Consider the following 15455-nt stretch of genomic DNA (forward strand, 5'->3'; position numbering starts at 1 on the left):
ATCCTGTGTGGAGGGGCATGGCCAAGCGCTGTGTGTCTGGGTGCACGCAGCTTGGTTCAGGAGCATGCACGTATGGGTGCCCCCTCAGCACACGACTTTCCAGGCAGGGACTCGGAGAAGAGGAGGAGCGGACAGCACAGGATAGGAACCAAAAGAAGGTAGGTAAGGTGCCGCTCTGTGCAATATCCTTGAATAGAGCAGGTAAGTATAACTTTCCTTTCTTTAAGGTTTAATATCCTCTTTAACCACTTAAGGACCGCCGCATGGCAATGTACGTCGGTGCAATGGCACTGACAGGCACAAGCACGTACATGTACGTGCTCGCCTTCCAGCGGGTGGGGGGTCCAATAGGACCCCCTCCCGCTGGATGCGGTGGTCCGTTTCGCTGCAGGAGCGATCCGGGATGAGGGGATGGCCATCCCCTCTATCGCTCCTGGCGAATGAGAAGCTTCCCCCGCTGTGTATAGTAAACACAGGCAGGGAGGAAGTGATGTCATTCTCCTCGGGGCGGTCTTTTTGACCGGACTACGAGGAGAACAGAAAAAGTAAGTGTGCTCCAACATTACACTGACATGTAGGTACACATAGGCACACAAATCCCCCCTCCCAGTCACAGTGTCACTAATTGCAGTGATCATTTATTTACTGATCACTGCATTTAGTGTCAGTTGTGACAGTAAAAACTGTCAGGGCAGTTAGTGTTAGGTCCAGGGTAGCCCCCTACCCCCCCCCCCCCCAATAAAGGTTTAACCCACTAATTGCCCCTAGAGTTGACCCTTTCACCCCCTTTTGCCAGTGTCACTAAGCGAGCGTTTTTCTGATCGCTGCATTAGTGTCACTGGTGCCGCTAAGTAGCTAGTTATTTTTTTAGGTTCACCGCCAGGTTTTTATAGCGCTAGGTACCCCCATATACTACCAAATAATGGTTTTAACCCCCTGATTGCCCCTAGTTAACCCTTTCACCCCCTTTTGCCAGTGTCGCTAAGCGATCATTTTTCTGATCGCTGCATTAGTGTCACTAGTGTCGCTAGGTAGCTAGTTATTTTTTTAGGTTCACCGCCAGGTTTTTATAGCGCTAGGTACCCCCATATACTACCAAATAATGGTTTTAACCCCCTGATTGCCCCTAGTTAACCCTTTAACCCCCTTTTGCCAGTGTCGCTAAGCGATCATTTTTCTGATCGCTGCATTAGTGTCGCTAGGTAGCTAGTTATTTTTCTAGGTTCACCGCCAGGTTTTTATAGCGCTAGGTACCCCCATATACTACCCAATAATGGTTTGAACCCCCTGATTGCCCCTAGTTAACCCTTTCACCAGCAATCGCCGTATAAGTGCCACTGGTGACGCTGGTTAGCCAGTTAGTTATTTAGGTTCCCCGTCAGGTTTTTATATAGCGCCAGGGACCCCCATATACTACCTAATAAAGATTTTAACCCCCTGATTGCCCCTAGTTAACCCTTTCACCAGTGATCACCGTATAAGTGTTACAGGTGACTGGTTAGTTTGCTTTTTATAGCATCAGGGCACCCACCATTTATTACCCAAATAAGGTTTAACCCCCTGATCACCCGGCGGGTGATATCAATTAGGTTTTAGGGTCAGGGTCTGCATCGCCCCAGGCAGCGCTAAGTTAGTGGCAGTACCGCTAACACCCACGTGCAAAGCATAAACCTCCCGTAGTGGTATAGAATCTGAACAGATCAATATCTGATCAGATCTATAGTAGCGTCCCCAGCAGTTTAGGGTTCCAAAAAAAACGCATTGTTAGCGGGATCAGCCCAGATACCTGCTGGCACCTGCGTTTTGCCCCTCCGCCCAGCCCACCCAAGTGCAGTACCGATCGATCACTGTCACTTACAAAACACTAAACACATAACTGCAGCGTTCGCAGAGTCAGGCCTGATCCCTGCGATCGCTAACATTTTTTTTTTTGGTAGCGTTTTAGATTTAAATCCTGAAGGCAGTGCTTGATTTTCGGGGTCCTGCAAGTTGCTAGGCTCCCAAAAAGTCCCCCACATGTGGCATCCCCGTACTCGGGAGAAGCAGCAGAATTTATTTTGGGGTGTAATTTCACTTATGCCCATAGCATGTGTGAGCAATATATCATTTAGTGACAACTTTGTGCAAAAAAATAAATGTAATATTCCTGCAACTTGTGGCAAAATATAAAATATTTCATGGACTCAACATGCCTCTCTGTAAATAGCTTGGGTGTCTACTTTCCAAAATGGGGTCATTTGGGGGGGGTTTTGTGCTATTTTGTCATTTTATGGCCTTCGAAACTGTGATAGGTAGTGAGGAGTGAAATCAAAAATTTGCACCCTTAGAAATCCTGAAGGCAGTGATTGGTTTTCGGGGTCCCGTACGCGGCTAGACTCCCAAAAAGTCCCACATATGTGGTATCCCCATACTCAGGAGAAGCAGCAGAATATATTTTGGGGTGCAATTCCACATATAACTATGGCATGTGTGAGCAATATATCATTTAGTGACAACTTTTTATAAACTTTATTTTTTTGTGTCATTTATTCAATCACTTGGGACAAAAAAAATATTCAATGGGCTCAACATGCCCCTCAGCAATTTCCTTGGGGTGTCTACTTTCCAAAATGGGGTCATTTGGGGGGGTTTGTACTGCCCTGCCATTTTAGCACCTCAAGAAATGAGATAGGCAGTCATAAATTAAAAGCTGTGTAAATTCCAGAAAATGGAATTCCACAAAATAGTTTGTAGATGCTATAACTTTTGCGCAAACCAATAAATATACGCTTATTGACTTTTTTTTTATTTTTATTTTTTTTACTAAAGACATATTGTGGCTGAATACATTTTGCCCTAAATGTATGACTAAAATTGAGTTTATTCGATTTTTCTTATAACAAAAAGTAGAAAATATCTCTTTTTTTTGTTTTGTTTTTTCTCCTCTAAATTTTCGGTCATTTTCCATTTAGGCTGCATTCACACCTGAGCGTAGCGTTTTCAAGCGTTTTTTGCAGCGTTTTTTACTGTGATTCATGGTGTTTTTTTTACCGCTATTTTGTGCAGGGCAAAAGGTCATCAATGTTAAAAGAAGAAAAACGCCCAAATCTGCTTAATTCGAGCGACAAAAAAGGGTCCGGAACTTGTTTGAGCTTCAGGCGTTCGGCTTCAGGCGACATGTAGTGGAGATGTGAACCATCTCCATTGAGAATAATATAATTTTTCCCCTCTAGCGTTTTGTAGCTTCAGGCTTCAAGCTACAAAACGCTCAGGTGTGAATGGGGTCTAATATCTCAAAAAATAAAAATCGCAGAGGCAATCAAATACCATCAAAAGAAAGCTCTATTTATGGGAAGAAAAGGACGCAAATTTTGTTTGGGTGCAACATTGCATGACCGCGCAATTACCAGTTAAAGCAGTGCAGTGCGAAATTGTAAAAAGACCTCTGGTCCTTAGGCTGACAGTTGGTCCGGGGCTGAAGTGGTTAAGGATAGTTTTTTGTTTTTGGGTTTAATACCGCTTTTAGTTGTCAAATTTGTCAAATTTTTCCTTTCAGATACCTCCTTGGTGCTTTATCTTCTCATTCATAACTTGGACAGTCATATGTTAAGAGGAGACAAAAGTCAACAGATCCTCGGACAACTGGCTTCCATCTCTAACATTCATCTTCTTGCTTCGATTGATCATATTAATGCTCCTTTAAGTAAGTGGGTGTTTTCTTTTGTTTTTCCTTGTATCAAATATATTTTTCATGGTGAGTCCAGGGTCACTCCCCATTTCCTGCAGGGGTGAAGGTACAGTCATGTAAATCTATGCCATTTGCGCATTTGTGGCAGATGTTTGTGAATATAGTCAAAGATTATCTCCTGTTGCAGGCTCTTACCTTATGGCTTGCTACAAAGTGGTAATGTTCTAGACTGGTTACTGGGGAACTAAGGATATTGTTCCCTCCTGCCTGCAACAGACTTAGGACATCTCATCTTTGAAAACTTCACTTATAAGAATTGCTGCTTTCTTATAAAAGATTTAGCTTTTTTAAAAAATTCTGCTGATGCTGCTTATTGCAACATATCAAAATAGGGCCCCTTTCACACAGGGCAGACTCTATTTTGATTAGCAGATGATCTATCTACAGACAGGCAGTTCATGTCCATTCAGTTTCTGCAGAATGGACATGGAAAGAGCCTATGGGCGACTGTGGACTTCGCTGTCTGACATCTCTTTGATCGGATCCCCTTCAATTTGTCCTTAGCGGATCAGAAGTAGGTGGGTGTAAATTGACATAAGTCCATTTACTCTCACCAGTCCATAGGGTGAAAGGACTGTTCAATCAGGTCTGCCTGAAAAGCTGACCGGCGGACCTGAACAGAACAGTATATTAGTAAAAAAATAAATAAAATACACCCCTCACATCTTTGTACATATTTTTTGTTATATCTTTTCACGTGACAACACCGAAGAAATGACACTTTGCTACAATGTTGAGAGTGTGCAGCTTGTATAACAGTGTATATTTGCTGCCCCCTCAAAATAACGCCACATACAGCCATTAATGTCTAAACCGCTAGCAACAAAAGTGAGTACACCCCTAAGTGAAAATGTCTAAATTGGGCCCAAAGTGTCAATATTTTGTGTGGCCACCATTATTTCCCGGCACTGCCTCTTGGGCATGGAGTTCACGAGAGCTACACAGGTTGCCACTGGAGTCCCCTTCCACTTCTCCATAGCAACATCGCAGAGCTGGTGTATGTTAGAGACCTTGCACTCCTCCACCTTCTGTTTGAGGATGCCCCACACTCTTTACCTTCCACTTCTTTAGCAAGGCAGTGGTCATCTTGGAGATGTTTGGAGTAGTTATCATGTTGGAATACTGGCCTGCGGCAGCATTCATGTTTACCTAAATGAACTGTAGCTCCCCAGTGCTGGAAGCACTCATGCAGCAAAAAACAGAAAAATAAAAAACAAATAGAATGCCACACACCTACATGAGTTGAAGTACAATCATTTTATTACCTTAAAAAATCGGTATATATAGGAAAAAAAAGCACCAGTCTCTATATCCCCCTAAATTAGACCAGAGGACAGTGGCGTTGCTAGGTGGGTGCGGGCGACACCCGCCAGAGGGGTGACACCCGTGGTTAAAGCCACCGCTAACAACGCCCGCTGCACTGTCCCGCACTGTGTCCCTCAGCACGGAGCAGAACGAAGCTGCCTCCCCCTCCTCTCTGTTTACATCCACAGAGGAGGAGGAGCCGAGTTTGAGGGGCACACACCACTGTGTGTGTGTATGATTGCTGTTCTGAGGTATGTAAGGCAGGGGGTGGGGGGGGGTTTCTGTACTGCTGGGGCTGTCTGCACGCAGGGGGGTCTGCACTGGGGGGGTTTCTGCATGGAGGAGGGGGTCTGCACCGGAGGGGTCTGCACCAGGCGGGTGTCTGCACGGGGGGGATGTCTACACTGGGGGGTCTGCACTGGGGGGATTTCTTCTGTACTGCTGGGGGTGTCTGTACTGGGGGGGTCTGCACAGAGGGGTTTGTCTGCACTGGGGGGTGTCTGTACTGATGGGGGTCTGCACTGAGGGGGTGTTTGTACTGTTGGGGGGGTCTGCACTCAGGGGGATGTCTGTACAGTTGGGGGGTCTGCACTGATAGGGTGTGTCTGTACTGAGGGGGTCTGCACTGAGGGGAGTGTCTGTACTGAGGGGGTCTGCACTGAGGGGAGTGTCTGCAATGCTGGGGGTGTCTGTACTGAGGTGGGGATGTCTGTACCAATTGGGGGTCTGCACCTAGGTGGGGGTGTCTGTACCGATGTGGGGGGGGCGGTACTGATGGATGGGTGTGCCCTGAAGGAGTGTCTGTACTGAGGGGGGAGGTTTATACTTGGGGAGGGGGGTCTATATTGATGGAGGGTGGTCTGTATTGAGGGAGGGGGATCTATACTGCGGGAGGAGGGTCTGTAGTTGGTGGATGGGGGTCTGTATCGAGGGGGGACTATAGTTGGTGAGGGGGGTGACACCATTTTTTTTTCCGCATCGGGTGACACCAACCCTAGTGACGCCACTGCCAGAGGAGAAGGCCCCCCAAGAATGAAAAAAAGGAGTTCTCCCCAGTGGTCTAACCCAGCCCAAAAACTAAAAACAAAACTGTGTAAATGGTGTATATAGAGTAACCCCTCACAAAAAAGGAGAGGACAAACAAATCGGAGTCTACAGACCTAATCCCTCCCCTAGTATGAAAGCACCCCCACGTACACCTGATAAAAAGAGCACAATCACCTATAAGGTCAAGGTCATGCAAATAATTCCTAGTGTGGGGCAATGTATTCATGAAAAACAGGTTATATCTCACTGTCCCACAATGGAATGGGGCACAGCCTAAAATGCACTAGATTAAAACCACACAAAGGGCTCCCAATCGTCAGTCAACAATTAAATATGTATATTATACACCCCCTAGTAGTCTTGTCCTGCTGAGTTGTATATGATTTAAGAGAAGGAAGGGTTTTCAGATACTCCATGGTCTGTATATAATAGCAAGTTGTTCAATTATCACCAAGTTTGAAACAATAGTACTAATTCCCTATTTTTATTAATCTGAGATTATTCCCATGACCTGCAGCTAATTCTCATGATTAGTCATTAGTACATATAACTGTATAATAGCTTCATAATTGCTGGTTTGTACTAAGTTTACCACAAAATTAGATCAAAATCAATCTGTTAATATATGTCCAATCATCTTAAATTGCCAGCCAAGGGATAATTGTCCTCGATATTTCAATGTATATCTGTATATATTCTATTTGTTCCCGCACTCCTCGCATTCAAAACGGACTAAGCAATGCACTGTGCAACCATCTCAGAATATTCTATAGTAACACAAGATATGAAAAAGTGTTCATAGATATTATAATATGATTTGTGGAACAATCATCACAGATGCATTTGGTGTAACCACAAAAGTTCCTGCAGTTAATTTCCAGTTGGTAGTATTAAATAATACAACTTATAGTGTGGGTTACTCACGGATCTGTTGATTATACAGAGATCACTGAAACATTGAATCGGGATCGATCTGTATACAGTATGTGTATCCAGTTGACTTTGTCAGTTCCGGGTCCTGATCCTAGGTGAGTTTTTGCTTCTTTGCTTTCGTTTTGCGCAGCACATGATATGCTTTTAGTAAGGATATTGCATTTAGCTAGCTTTCTTTTCTGAACTTTCGCTGTATATTAAACACTTTAACCACTTAAGGACCAAGCCTCTTTTTGAGATTTGTTTACAAGTTAAAATCTTTTTTTATTTTTTGGTAGAAAATGACTTGGAAACCTCAAGTACTTCTGGCCTTGACGGGGGAGCTTCAGGACTGCCCTATCAGGGTTCAGTTCAACAATGCCACTGCAGTGGCCTATATAAACCACCAAGGCGGTACCAGGAGTCGTTCAGCTCTGAAGGAGGTGAACCACATACTAGCCTGTGCAGAGGGACATGTGACGATTTATATCGGCAGTCCCTATCCCGAGAGTAGATAACTGGAAGGCAGATTATCTCACCCACCAGCAGATCTGCCCGGGGGAATGGTCTCTACACCCAGGGGCATTCCAGGGAATTTGGCAGTGTTGGGGATGGCCAGAGTATTGGCATCCAGGTTCAACAAGCTACAGCAATTTGTGTCCAAAACAAGAGATCCTCTGGTAATCGGAGCAGATGCTCTGATGGTTCCATGGAGACAGTACTCCCTGGTTTATGCTTTCCCTCCGATCCCTCTCCTTCCACATTTGTTGCACAGGATTTGGAAAGAGGGGGTTCCAGTCATTCTGGTGGCACCAGCCTGGCCCAGAAGGCCCTGTTTCCCGGAGATTGGGAGACTGGAAATAAACGGGCCATGCACGCATCCACGTCGCCCCGATCTACTGTCTCAAGGTCCTATATTCCACCCCAATTTACATTCTCTAAATTTGATGGCATGGCTATTGAAGCCAGGGTGTTAAAGGACCGTGGCATCTTAGGATCAGTAGTTTCTACCCAAGTGAATGCTAGAAAAGCTGTCACTAGGAAAATTTATCATAAGGTCTGGAAGACTTTTATATTGCTTGGTGTGAAGTCAGAAAATGGCATCCTCGGAAATATGTCATTGGGAGTATTCTCTTTTCTCTTTCAGCTGTGGAAATCAAATTGTCTTTTGAGTACAGTCAGAGGTCAAGTTTGGGCCCTATCTGTATTCTTCCAAAGGCCTTTAGCCTCCCATTCACTGATCCGAACCTTTTTATGCAGGGGACAACCCGCTTGCCTCCCCCCATTAGGTCACCTATGTGTTCCTTGGGACTTGAACTTGGTGCTGTCTGTGTTACAAAAACAACCATTTGAACCTATCAAGAAAATTCTATTAGACTTGCTGTCACGCAAGCTAGTCTTCCTGATGGCCATCACCTCGGCTAGAAGGGTGTCTGAGTTGGCGGCCTTTTCCCTCAGGGAACCATACTTGATCCTACACCACAACAGAGTCATGTTAAAATCTGTTCCATCCTTTTTGCCAAATGTAATTTCGGCCTTTCATTTCAATCAGGACATTATTTTGCCGCCTTTTTTTTCGCTCAGCCTCGTTCGGTGGAAGAGAGACGACTGCATTCATTGGACGTTGTCCGGGCAGCTGAGGTTTATTTGTCTAGATCTGCGCAGATCCGAGGATCAGACTGCTTTTTTGTTTTACCAAAAGGAACCAAGAAGGGGCAGGCAGCTTCCAAGGCTTCTAATGCCAATTGGGTCTGTCAGTTGATCATTCAGGCCTACGGTCTGAAACATAAAGCTCCTTCTTTTAGGGTGAGAGCTCATTCTACCAGGGGTGTTGGAACCTCCTCGGCTTTTCACCATCGGTTATCTGTGGCTCCGATTTGTAAGGCTTCTATCTGGTCATCAGTGCATATGTTCACTAAATTTTATCAGTGGATGTTCGAGCAGCCGAGGATTCGGCTTTCGGCCGCAGTGTACTGCGGGCTGCCATAAAAGTTCTGATGGCTATGGTTTGGCAGGGTATCTCCCTCCCCTCAAGGCTATTGTTCTGGGATGACCCAGCAGCTAATGAATTCATACTCATTACTCTGAAGCCTGACTCTGTGTCTCATTATATACTCAAAAGGATTTTTACAGGTAAGTATGACGAAAAAAATCCTATTTCTTTATCGTACATCATGGTTCACAGAGCCTTAAGTAATTACTGAATGGGTTATAGGCCACCTTCAGGTGATGGACACTGGTATACCTAATCCAAGAAGTTCAATCCATATATAAACCCTCCTCCGAGGAGCACGTCAGTTTTGTCGCCAGTGTCTTAAGGTGTTTGTCACCAGTAAAGAGGTGCTCTGAGGAGCTCCAGGAGGGATCCATGCTGGATTTAAATAGCTTCCATACACCAGATCCATCCAAAGTGCCACTGAGGCCTAAAAGGATGGTACCTGGTTTCCGAAGCACAAGGTTTTGCCTGTAACGCCTCTTTGTAGGGCTGGACCCCAGGAACCCAGGGCTTTGGTCTTGCTACATTACCTAGCTTTCCTGGTGGGGTGCTTTTTACAGGTCCAAGGGAGTGGAACCCCGATATAAAGGGACCCGGTCCTTGAAGGTTTGCTAAACGCAGCCCGCCGTGATGGGTTGGATTGTCTGTTAATTCGGCAAATCCTGCAGTGGGGTTAAGTTAAGGGAAGAAACTTGGGTATTAAAAACATCTATGTATTCCTCCATTAAGGAAAAAATATTGTCATGCCTTAATTCTCCACTAGAGGGAGTCTATGCACATGACTTGCTCTGTTGTCTTCACTGTAAACCTTAGTCTGTGTCTGGTCGCAGCAGAGCGTGCAGGGAGATTTTTCAAGGTAAAAGAAATCTGCAAGATGTTTTCTTTCCCGATGGGACCAGAGGGTTAGGGGGACATCATCGCTTTATCCCCCGCCGGGATATGGTTCGTTCCACTTTCATGCTGCCCCTGACGGAGTCTCCTGAAAGCTCGGTTTATTCCTTGGGTTACTTAAAACCTTCTCAGCCTTTGCATGCGTTTCTTGCACATGCATTACTAGAACAACTTATTTTTGCTGAATGGGATCGTCCAGATAAGCAGTCTCCCTCCTAAGAGATTTTCAATTCTCTGTCCACTGGTGGAGAAATTCTCCAAAAGATGGAAAATACTAGCAGTTGGCACTGCAATTTTCAATGTGAATAAAGGCCTAACTTTTCCTGTATATCAAATATAAAGTGTAAGCGCTAAACATATGCTACTGTGATAATCAAAAAATAACCAGTGAAGACAAATAAAGATAGTGAGCGTTAAAAGGTAAACAACATATATACTAAAACAGGAATATATATACACCCAATCCAGTATATTCATATAGCTATAACTTATTAGTGAACCATGACCCCAAATCTGAGGATAACAACCTCAAAAAAAAAGGAAAAATATATATAAACAATCAAGTCCATATATTAGTGAAGATGGATGTGCAGATGTGAGTCCCAACAAATTTTGATGAAGACAAAGATCCCAATCTGATGTGACCATAAACAATTCCACCACAGTGCAGCTCCCACCACCTTAAGAAGCGCAGGCTTACCAGATGGAAATGACCCGAATAGACTTATATCTAAGGGGTCAACAATAGCTTGTAGTTCCAACTACTGAGGCACTGGATTCAGCATTCCATACTTGAGTGGATCCCAGGGCAAATAGTTCTTTCAATGTAATGGACTATATGTGGTCACCATTTTTAGAGAGACAACTCCGGCATCAACTCATGTATAAAAATGGAAGGATAGAGCCAAGATGGTGTAATACCGTTTAAAAAAATTGTTTTCTTTAATAAAAATAAAATATCAAACTCACATTTCCATAGTTGCTAACAGACATGTCAGAGGTAATAGGCAGTGGTAGAGTCTTCCAGACGCGTTTTGACCTATGGGTCATCATCTGGGGTGGACTACTACTACTGTTACACTGCCTTATATAGGTAACATACCTTAATGCAATAAGGTTCAATCAGGATCCCCCCCTGTGTGTCACAGGTGTCCACTTCCGGTATCGGGAAAATGGCGGCCCAGCGTGCGTTCCACGCCTCTATCCCATTGCGTTCCACCTGGTAAGGCCCCAAAGTTAAACCCAATGGCTGAAACACAATATATTGTGGACTGGTAACACATCTACTAAGGACGAATGGGGCATGGAATGTGTCAAACCGCCAAATTGTAAACTCAATTTGCATTCCAAAATAAAAGAAATATGTATTTTCCACAACTGCACAGCACCATTTCCGGTGAACACGGAACCGGAAGTGTACGAGCGCCACTTCCGGTGACCTGCGCAGTGATGACACTGTGTCTCCTCGAATAGGGCCAAAGCTGGAAGTAAACCACGCCTCCCACGGCCCAGCGGACATGGAACGTAGACACACAACACCGGAAGTAAACAAATGTCACTTCCGGTGCGGTACAAAAACGAGGCTTGAATATCAACAAGCCTCCTAATATTCCCCTAATACTGGAAGAACAAGACTTTATTGTCAACACCCATCGTAACACCGCCCCTAGTGTCAAGAAAGGGGAACCAGTGAAAAAGAACCTATAAAGAAAAATGTAATATATAAAAAATTTAAAAATACAGAATATTAAAAAAACGTAAAAAAGGAAAAAGTGAAAGTGGGTCCTAACTCTGAAAAGCTTCTCCAAATATATATTATGGCTGGAGAAAAATTCAATGACACACTTCTAATAATGATGATCTATATACAAGATAAACGAAGCGTCCCATAAGGAATGAGCCAAAACGGGGAGTGTCACCGCCCTACCAATGTTCTCACCAAAATATATATAAAAATCTGTTAGATATATAGGGCCCAACTAGCTGTTCTCACAAAGATGTATACAACGATCTTTATGGTATCTTTATGGTTCTGTTCAGAGGTGCTCCATCACTACAGAGCAAAATAGGCCCCAACATTATCAACCCTCCAGTCCGCCCCACATTCAAAAAGATTTTATGGAATATCTCCTCTCGGTCACAGTGGATGTAAACGCAACAATCTTCTATTGCGTTAATGCATCTAAATCAGGTCCTGAAGATCTGCTCTTTTCGCATGGAAGACAATCAGGTCAGTAGTTTCTATCCTTCTAGGAGAACTTCTGGCATCAATCGACATCAGGGATGCATATCAGCATGTCCCTATATTTCCCGCCCATCAAAAGTTTCTGCGGTTCGAGTTAGAACGGCAGCAATTCCAGTTTGTAGCCCTGCCCTTCGGGCTAGCCACAGCACCCCGAGTGTTCACCAAAGTGCTGATATGTCAGTCAGTGGCTCATTTGGAGCAAAGTACTACAGCCAACTATCTGGAAAGTTTGGGTTGGCTTCTTAACCTAGAGAAATCTTACTTAATACCACTAAAAAGGCTGGAGTACTTGGGTCTGATCATAGACACAGCCCAGGAAAAGGTGTTCTTTCCTCTGGCAAAAATCAACTCCATAAGAGAGCTGGTACGGGTTGTCAGATTACATAGTTACATAGCAGGTGAGGTTGAAAAAACGCAAGTCCATCAAATTCAACCTACAGGGCGATCCTTCCATTCACCTTTGCATGAAGTTGCTAGGAACCATGGTGGCTTCATTCAAAACAGTTCCCTATGCCCAGTTCCATTCAAGACTGTTGCAAAACAGTATCCTGTCTGCTTGGAACAAAACATTTCAAGCTTTAGACTTGCCAATGCGGCTGTCCCCAAGAGTGTCCCAAAGCCTCTCTTGGTTACTAACCCAGAATGTGTTGAAAGGAAAATCCTTTAGACCAGTCATCTGGAAAGTGGTAATGATGGATGCCAGCCTTTCAGGCTGGGGAGCAGTACTAGAAAAGGCAACTGTCCAGGGACAGTGGTCAAGAACCGAAAGAACCTTACCCTTCAATATCCTAGAGCAGTGATGGCGAACCTTGGCACCCCAGATGTTTTGGAACTAAATTTCCCATGATGCTCAACTACACTGAAAAGTGTATGAGCATCATGGGAAATGTAGTTCTAAAACATCTGGGGTGCCAAGGTTCGCCATCACTGTCCTAGAGGTTCGGGCAGTGCGTCTGGATCTAAAGGCCTGGACTTTCAGGTTACAAGATTGTCCTGTCAGGATTCAATCTGACAATGCCACAGCTGTGGCCTATATCAATAACCAAGGGGGCACCAAGAATGTCTAAGCACAGAGAGAGGTGAACCGTATTCCAACTTGGGCAGAAAAGAATGTTCCATGCCTATCGGCAGTCTTCATTCCGGGAGTAGAGATTTGGCAGGCGGACTGCTTAAGTCAGCAGCAGTTATTCCCAGGGGAATGGTCTCTTCAGCACAACATATTTCAGGCTGTTTGCCAAAGATTGGGGACTGCGGACATAGCTCTCCTAGTGTCCAGGTTCAACATGAAGTTAATCAAATTTGTGGCCAGAACAAGGAATCCACTCGCATGCGGAACAGATGTGTTGGTGACCCCATGGGATCAGTTCTCACTGATCTATGCATTCCCCACTATTCAGTTGCTGCCTCTACTTATTTGCAGAATCAAGCTGGAAAGAAAGCCGGTAATTCAGGTGGCACCAGCATGGCCCAGAAGGTCATGGTATGCAGAAATCGTAAAGATGGCAGTGGAGGGCCCATGGTCCCTCCCACTACGGCCAGATCTGCTCTCACAGGGACCGATATGCCATCCATCCATCCTTCCTTCCAGTCTCTAAATTTAACGGCTTGGCTTCTGAAGAAACGTGGGCTTTCCGGATCAGTTATCTCTACCCTGAAGCCAGCTTCCAGAACTATATATTATAGGGTCCGGAGGGCTTATGTTTCCTGGTGTGAACCCAAGGGTTGGCACACTCAGATGTATTATAAACAGAATTCTTGCCTTTCTACAATTAGGGGTAGAAATTAAATTGGCCTTGAGTACTATTAAAGGCCAAGTATCAGCTTTATTCGTCTTATTTCAAAGATCACTTGCTACTCATTCTTTAGTCCGGGCTTTTATGCAAGGGGTTAATCTGCCCGTCATACCTCCATTGAACCCTTGGGACATGAACTTAGTTTTGCCTATGCTATAAAAACAGCCATTTGAACCAATACAACATCCCTTAGTCCTTCTGACAAGGAAGTTAGTATTTTTGGTTGCTATATCCTCAGCAAGGAGGGTTTAATAATTGGCTGCTCTTTCTTGTAAAGAGCCATATTTGATTATTCATGAGGACAGAGTGGTGTTACGCCCTTGTCCAGGCTTTTTGCCAAAAGTCTCAGGTTTTCACCTGAACCAAGGTATTGTCCTGCCTTAGTTTTTTCCAAAACCATGTTCCAGGGAAGAAAAGTCACCACATTGTCTTGATCTGGCGGGAGCAATGAAAATCCTATTTAAATGCAACTGCTCAGATTTGTAAGACTGATGTCTTATTTATTCTGCCAGAGGGTCCTAAGAAGGTGTTGTTATATATATATATATATATATACACACATACACACACATACACACACACACACGGCATTCAGTCAGTCTTGTCTGGGTGTGTATGTGTGAAGGCACCAAGGATTAAGGAGCATGGAGCTCTGAATATGTTCTAGATTTGTAAGATATACTCTGTTGGATTTTGTCATCTGTTGCAAGACTTTGTTCTGTATTGGAAGTCAATAAAGTGCATCTCTCTGGAAGAATTGGGTTGCTGCGGAAGAGTACTTATAACAACGAATTAATCATCTACCCACGCTATACATATACTATATCACTACATAAGGGACAGACAGCATCGAAATCTACTGTTGCCAAGTGTATTCGGCAAGTTATAATTCAAACTTATGATTTAAGCGATAAGATTTCCCCTTTTCAAGTTAAGGTGCACTCTACCAGGGCGGATAGTGCTTCTTGGCAGTGCGTCATCAGGCCTCCATGGCTCAGATCTGTAAGGCTGCAACTTGATCTTCAGTGCATACGTTCATAAAATTTGATCAGCTGGATGTAAGGAGGTATGAGGATATCTCCTTTGGGCACAGTGTGCTGCAGGCAGCAGTACAGATCCTCAAGTCTTGGGGTACCCTCCAGGTTGTGTCTCCCTCCCCTCAAGTAGCATTGCTATGGGATCTCCCATTAAGTAATTAAGGCTCTGTGTCCCAAGATGTACGATAAAGAAAATCAGATTTTTATAACGGCTTACCTGTAAAATCTGTTTCTTTAAGTACATCATGGGACACACAGGTCCCTCCCCTCTTTTTTTTGGGCATTTAAGCATATTTCTTTGCTACAACAACTGATTTGCTCCTGGAAGGAGGAGGGGTTATATAGGGAGTGAACTTCTTGGATTGGTTATACCAGTGTCCATCACCTGAAGGTGGCCTATAACCCAATAAGTAATTACGTAAGGCTCTGTGTCCCATGAAGTACTCCAAGAAAAGGATTTTACAGGCAATCTGTTATAAAAATCCTATTTTTCTCATCAGCA

The 15455-nt window shown here is 44.3% G+C and overlaps 1 protein-coding gene across 5 annotated transcripts in view; it reads left to right on the plus strand.

The window, feature by feature from the left end:
• ORC2 (origin recognition complex subunit 2) overlaps nt 1–15455 on the plus strand; it is a 218413-nt gene that overhangs the window by 164047 nt on the left and 38911 nt on the right. For all 5 annotated transcript variants that reach the window (XM_077448635.1, XM_077448638.1, XM_077448637.1 and 2 more), the window contains exon 13: nt 3536–3682. In XM_077448635.1, the coding sequence (XP_077304761.1) occupies nt 3536–3682 (147 nt within the window). The remainder of the gene's footprint in view (nt 1–3535; nt 3683–15455) is intronic.

This window comes from Lithobates pipiens, unplaced genomic scaffold, assembly GCF_037356315.1.
Source record: "Lithobates pipiens isolate NorthernLeopardFrog02 unplaced genomic scaffold, aLitPip1_a1.2 Scaffold_22, whole genome shotgun sequence".
In the NCBI taxonomy this organism is placed as follows: domain Eukaryota; kingdom Metazoa; phylum Chordata; class Amphibia; order Anura; family Ranidae; genus Lithobates; species Lithobates pipiens.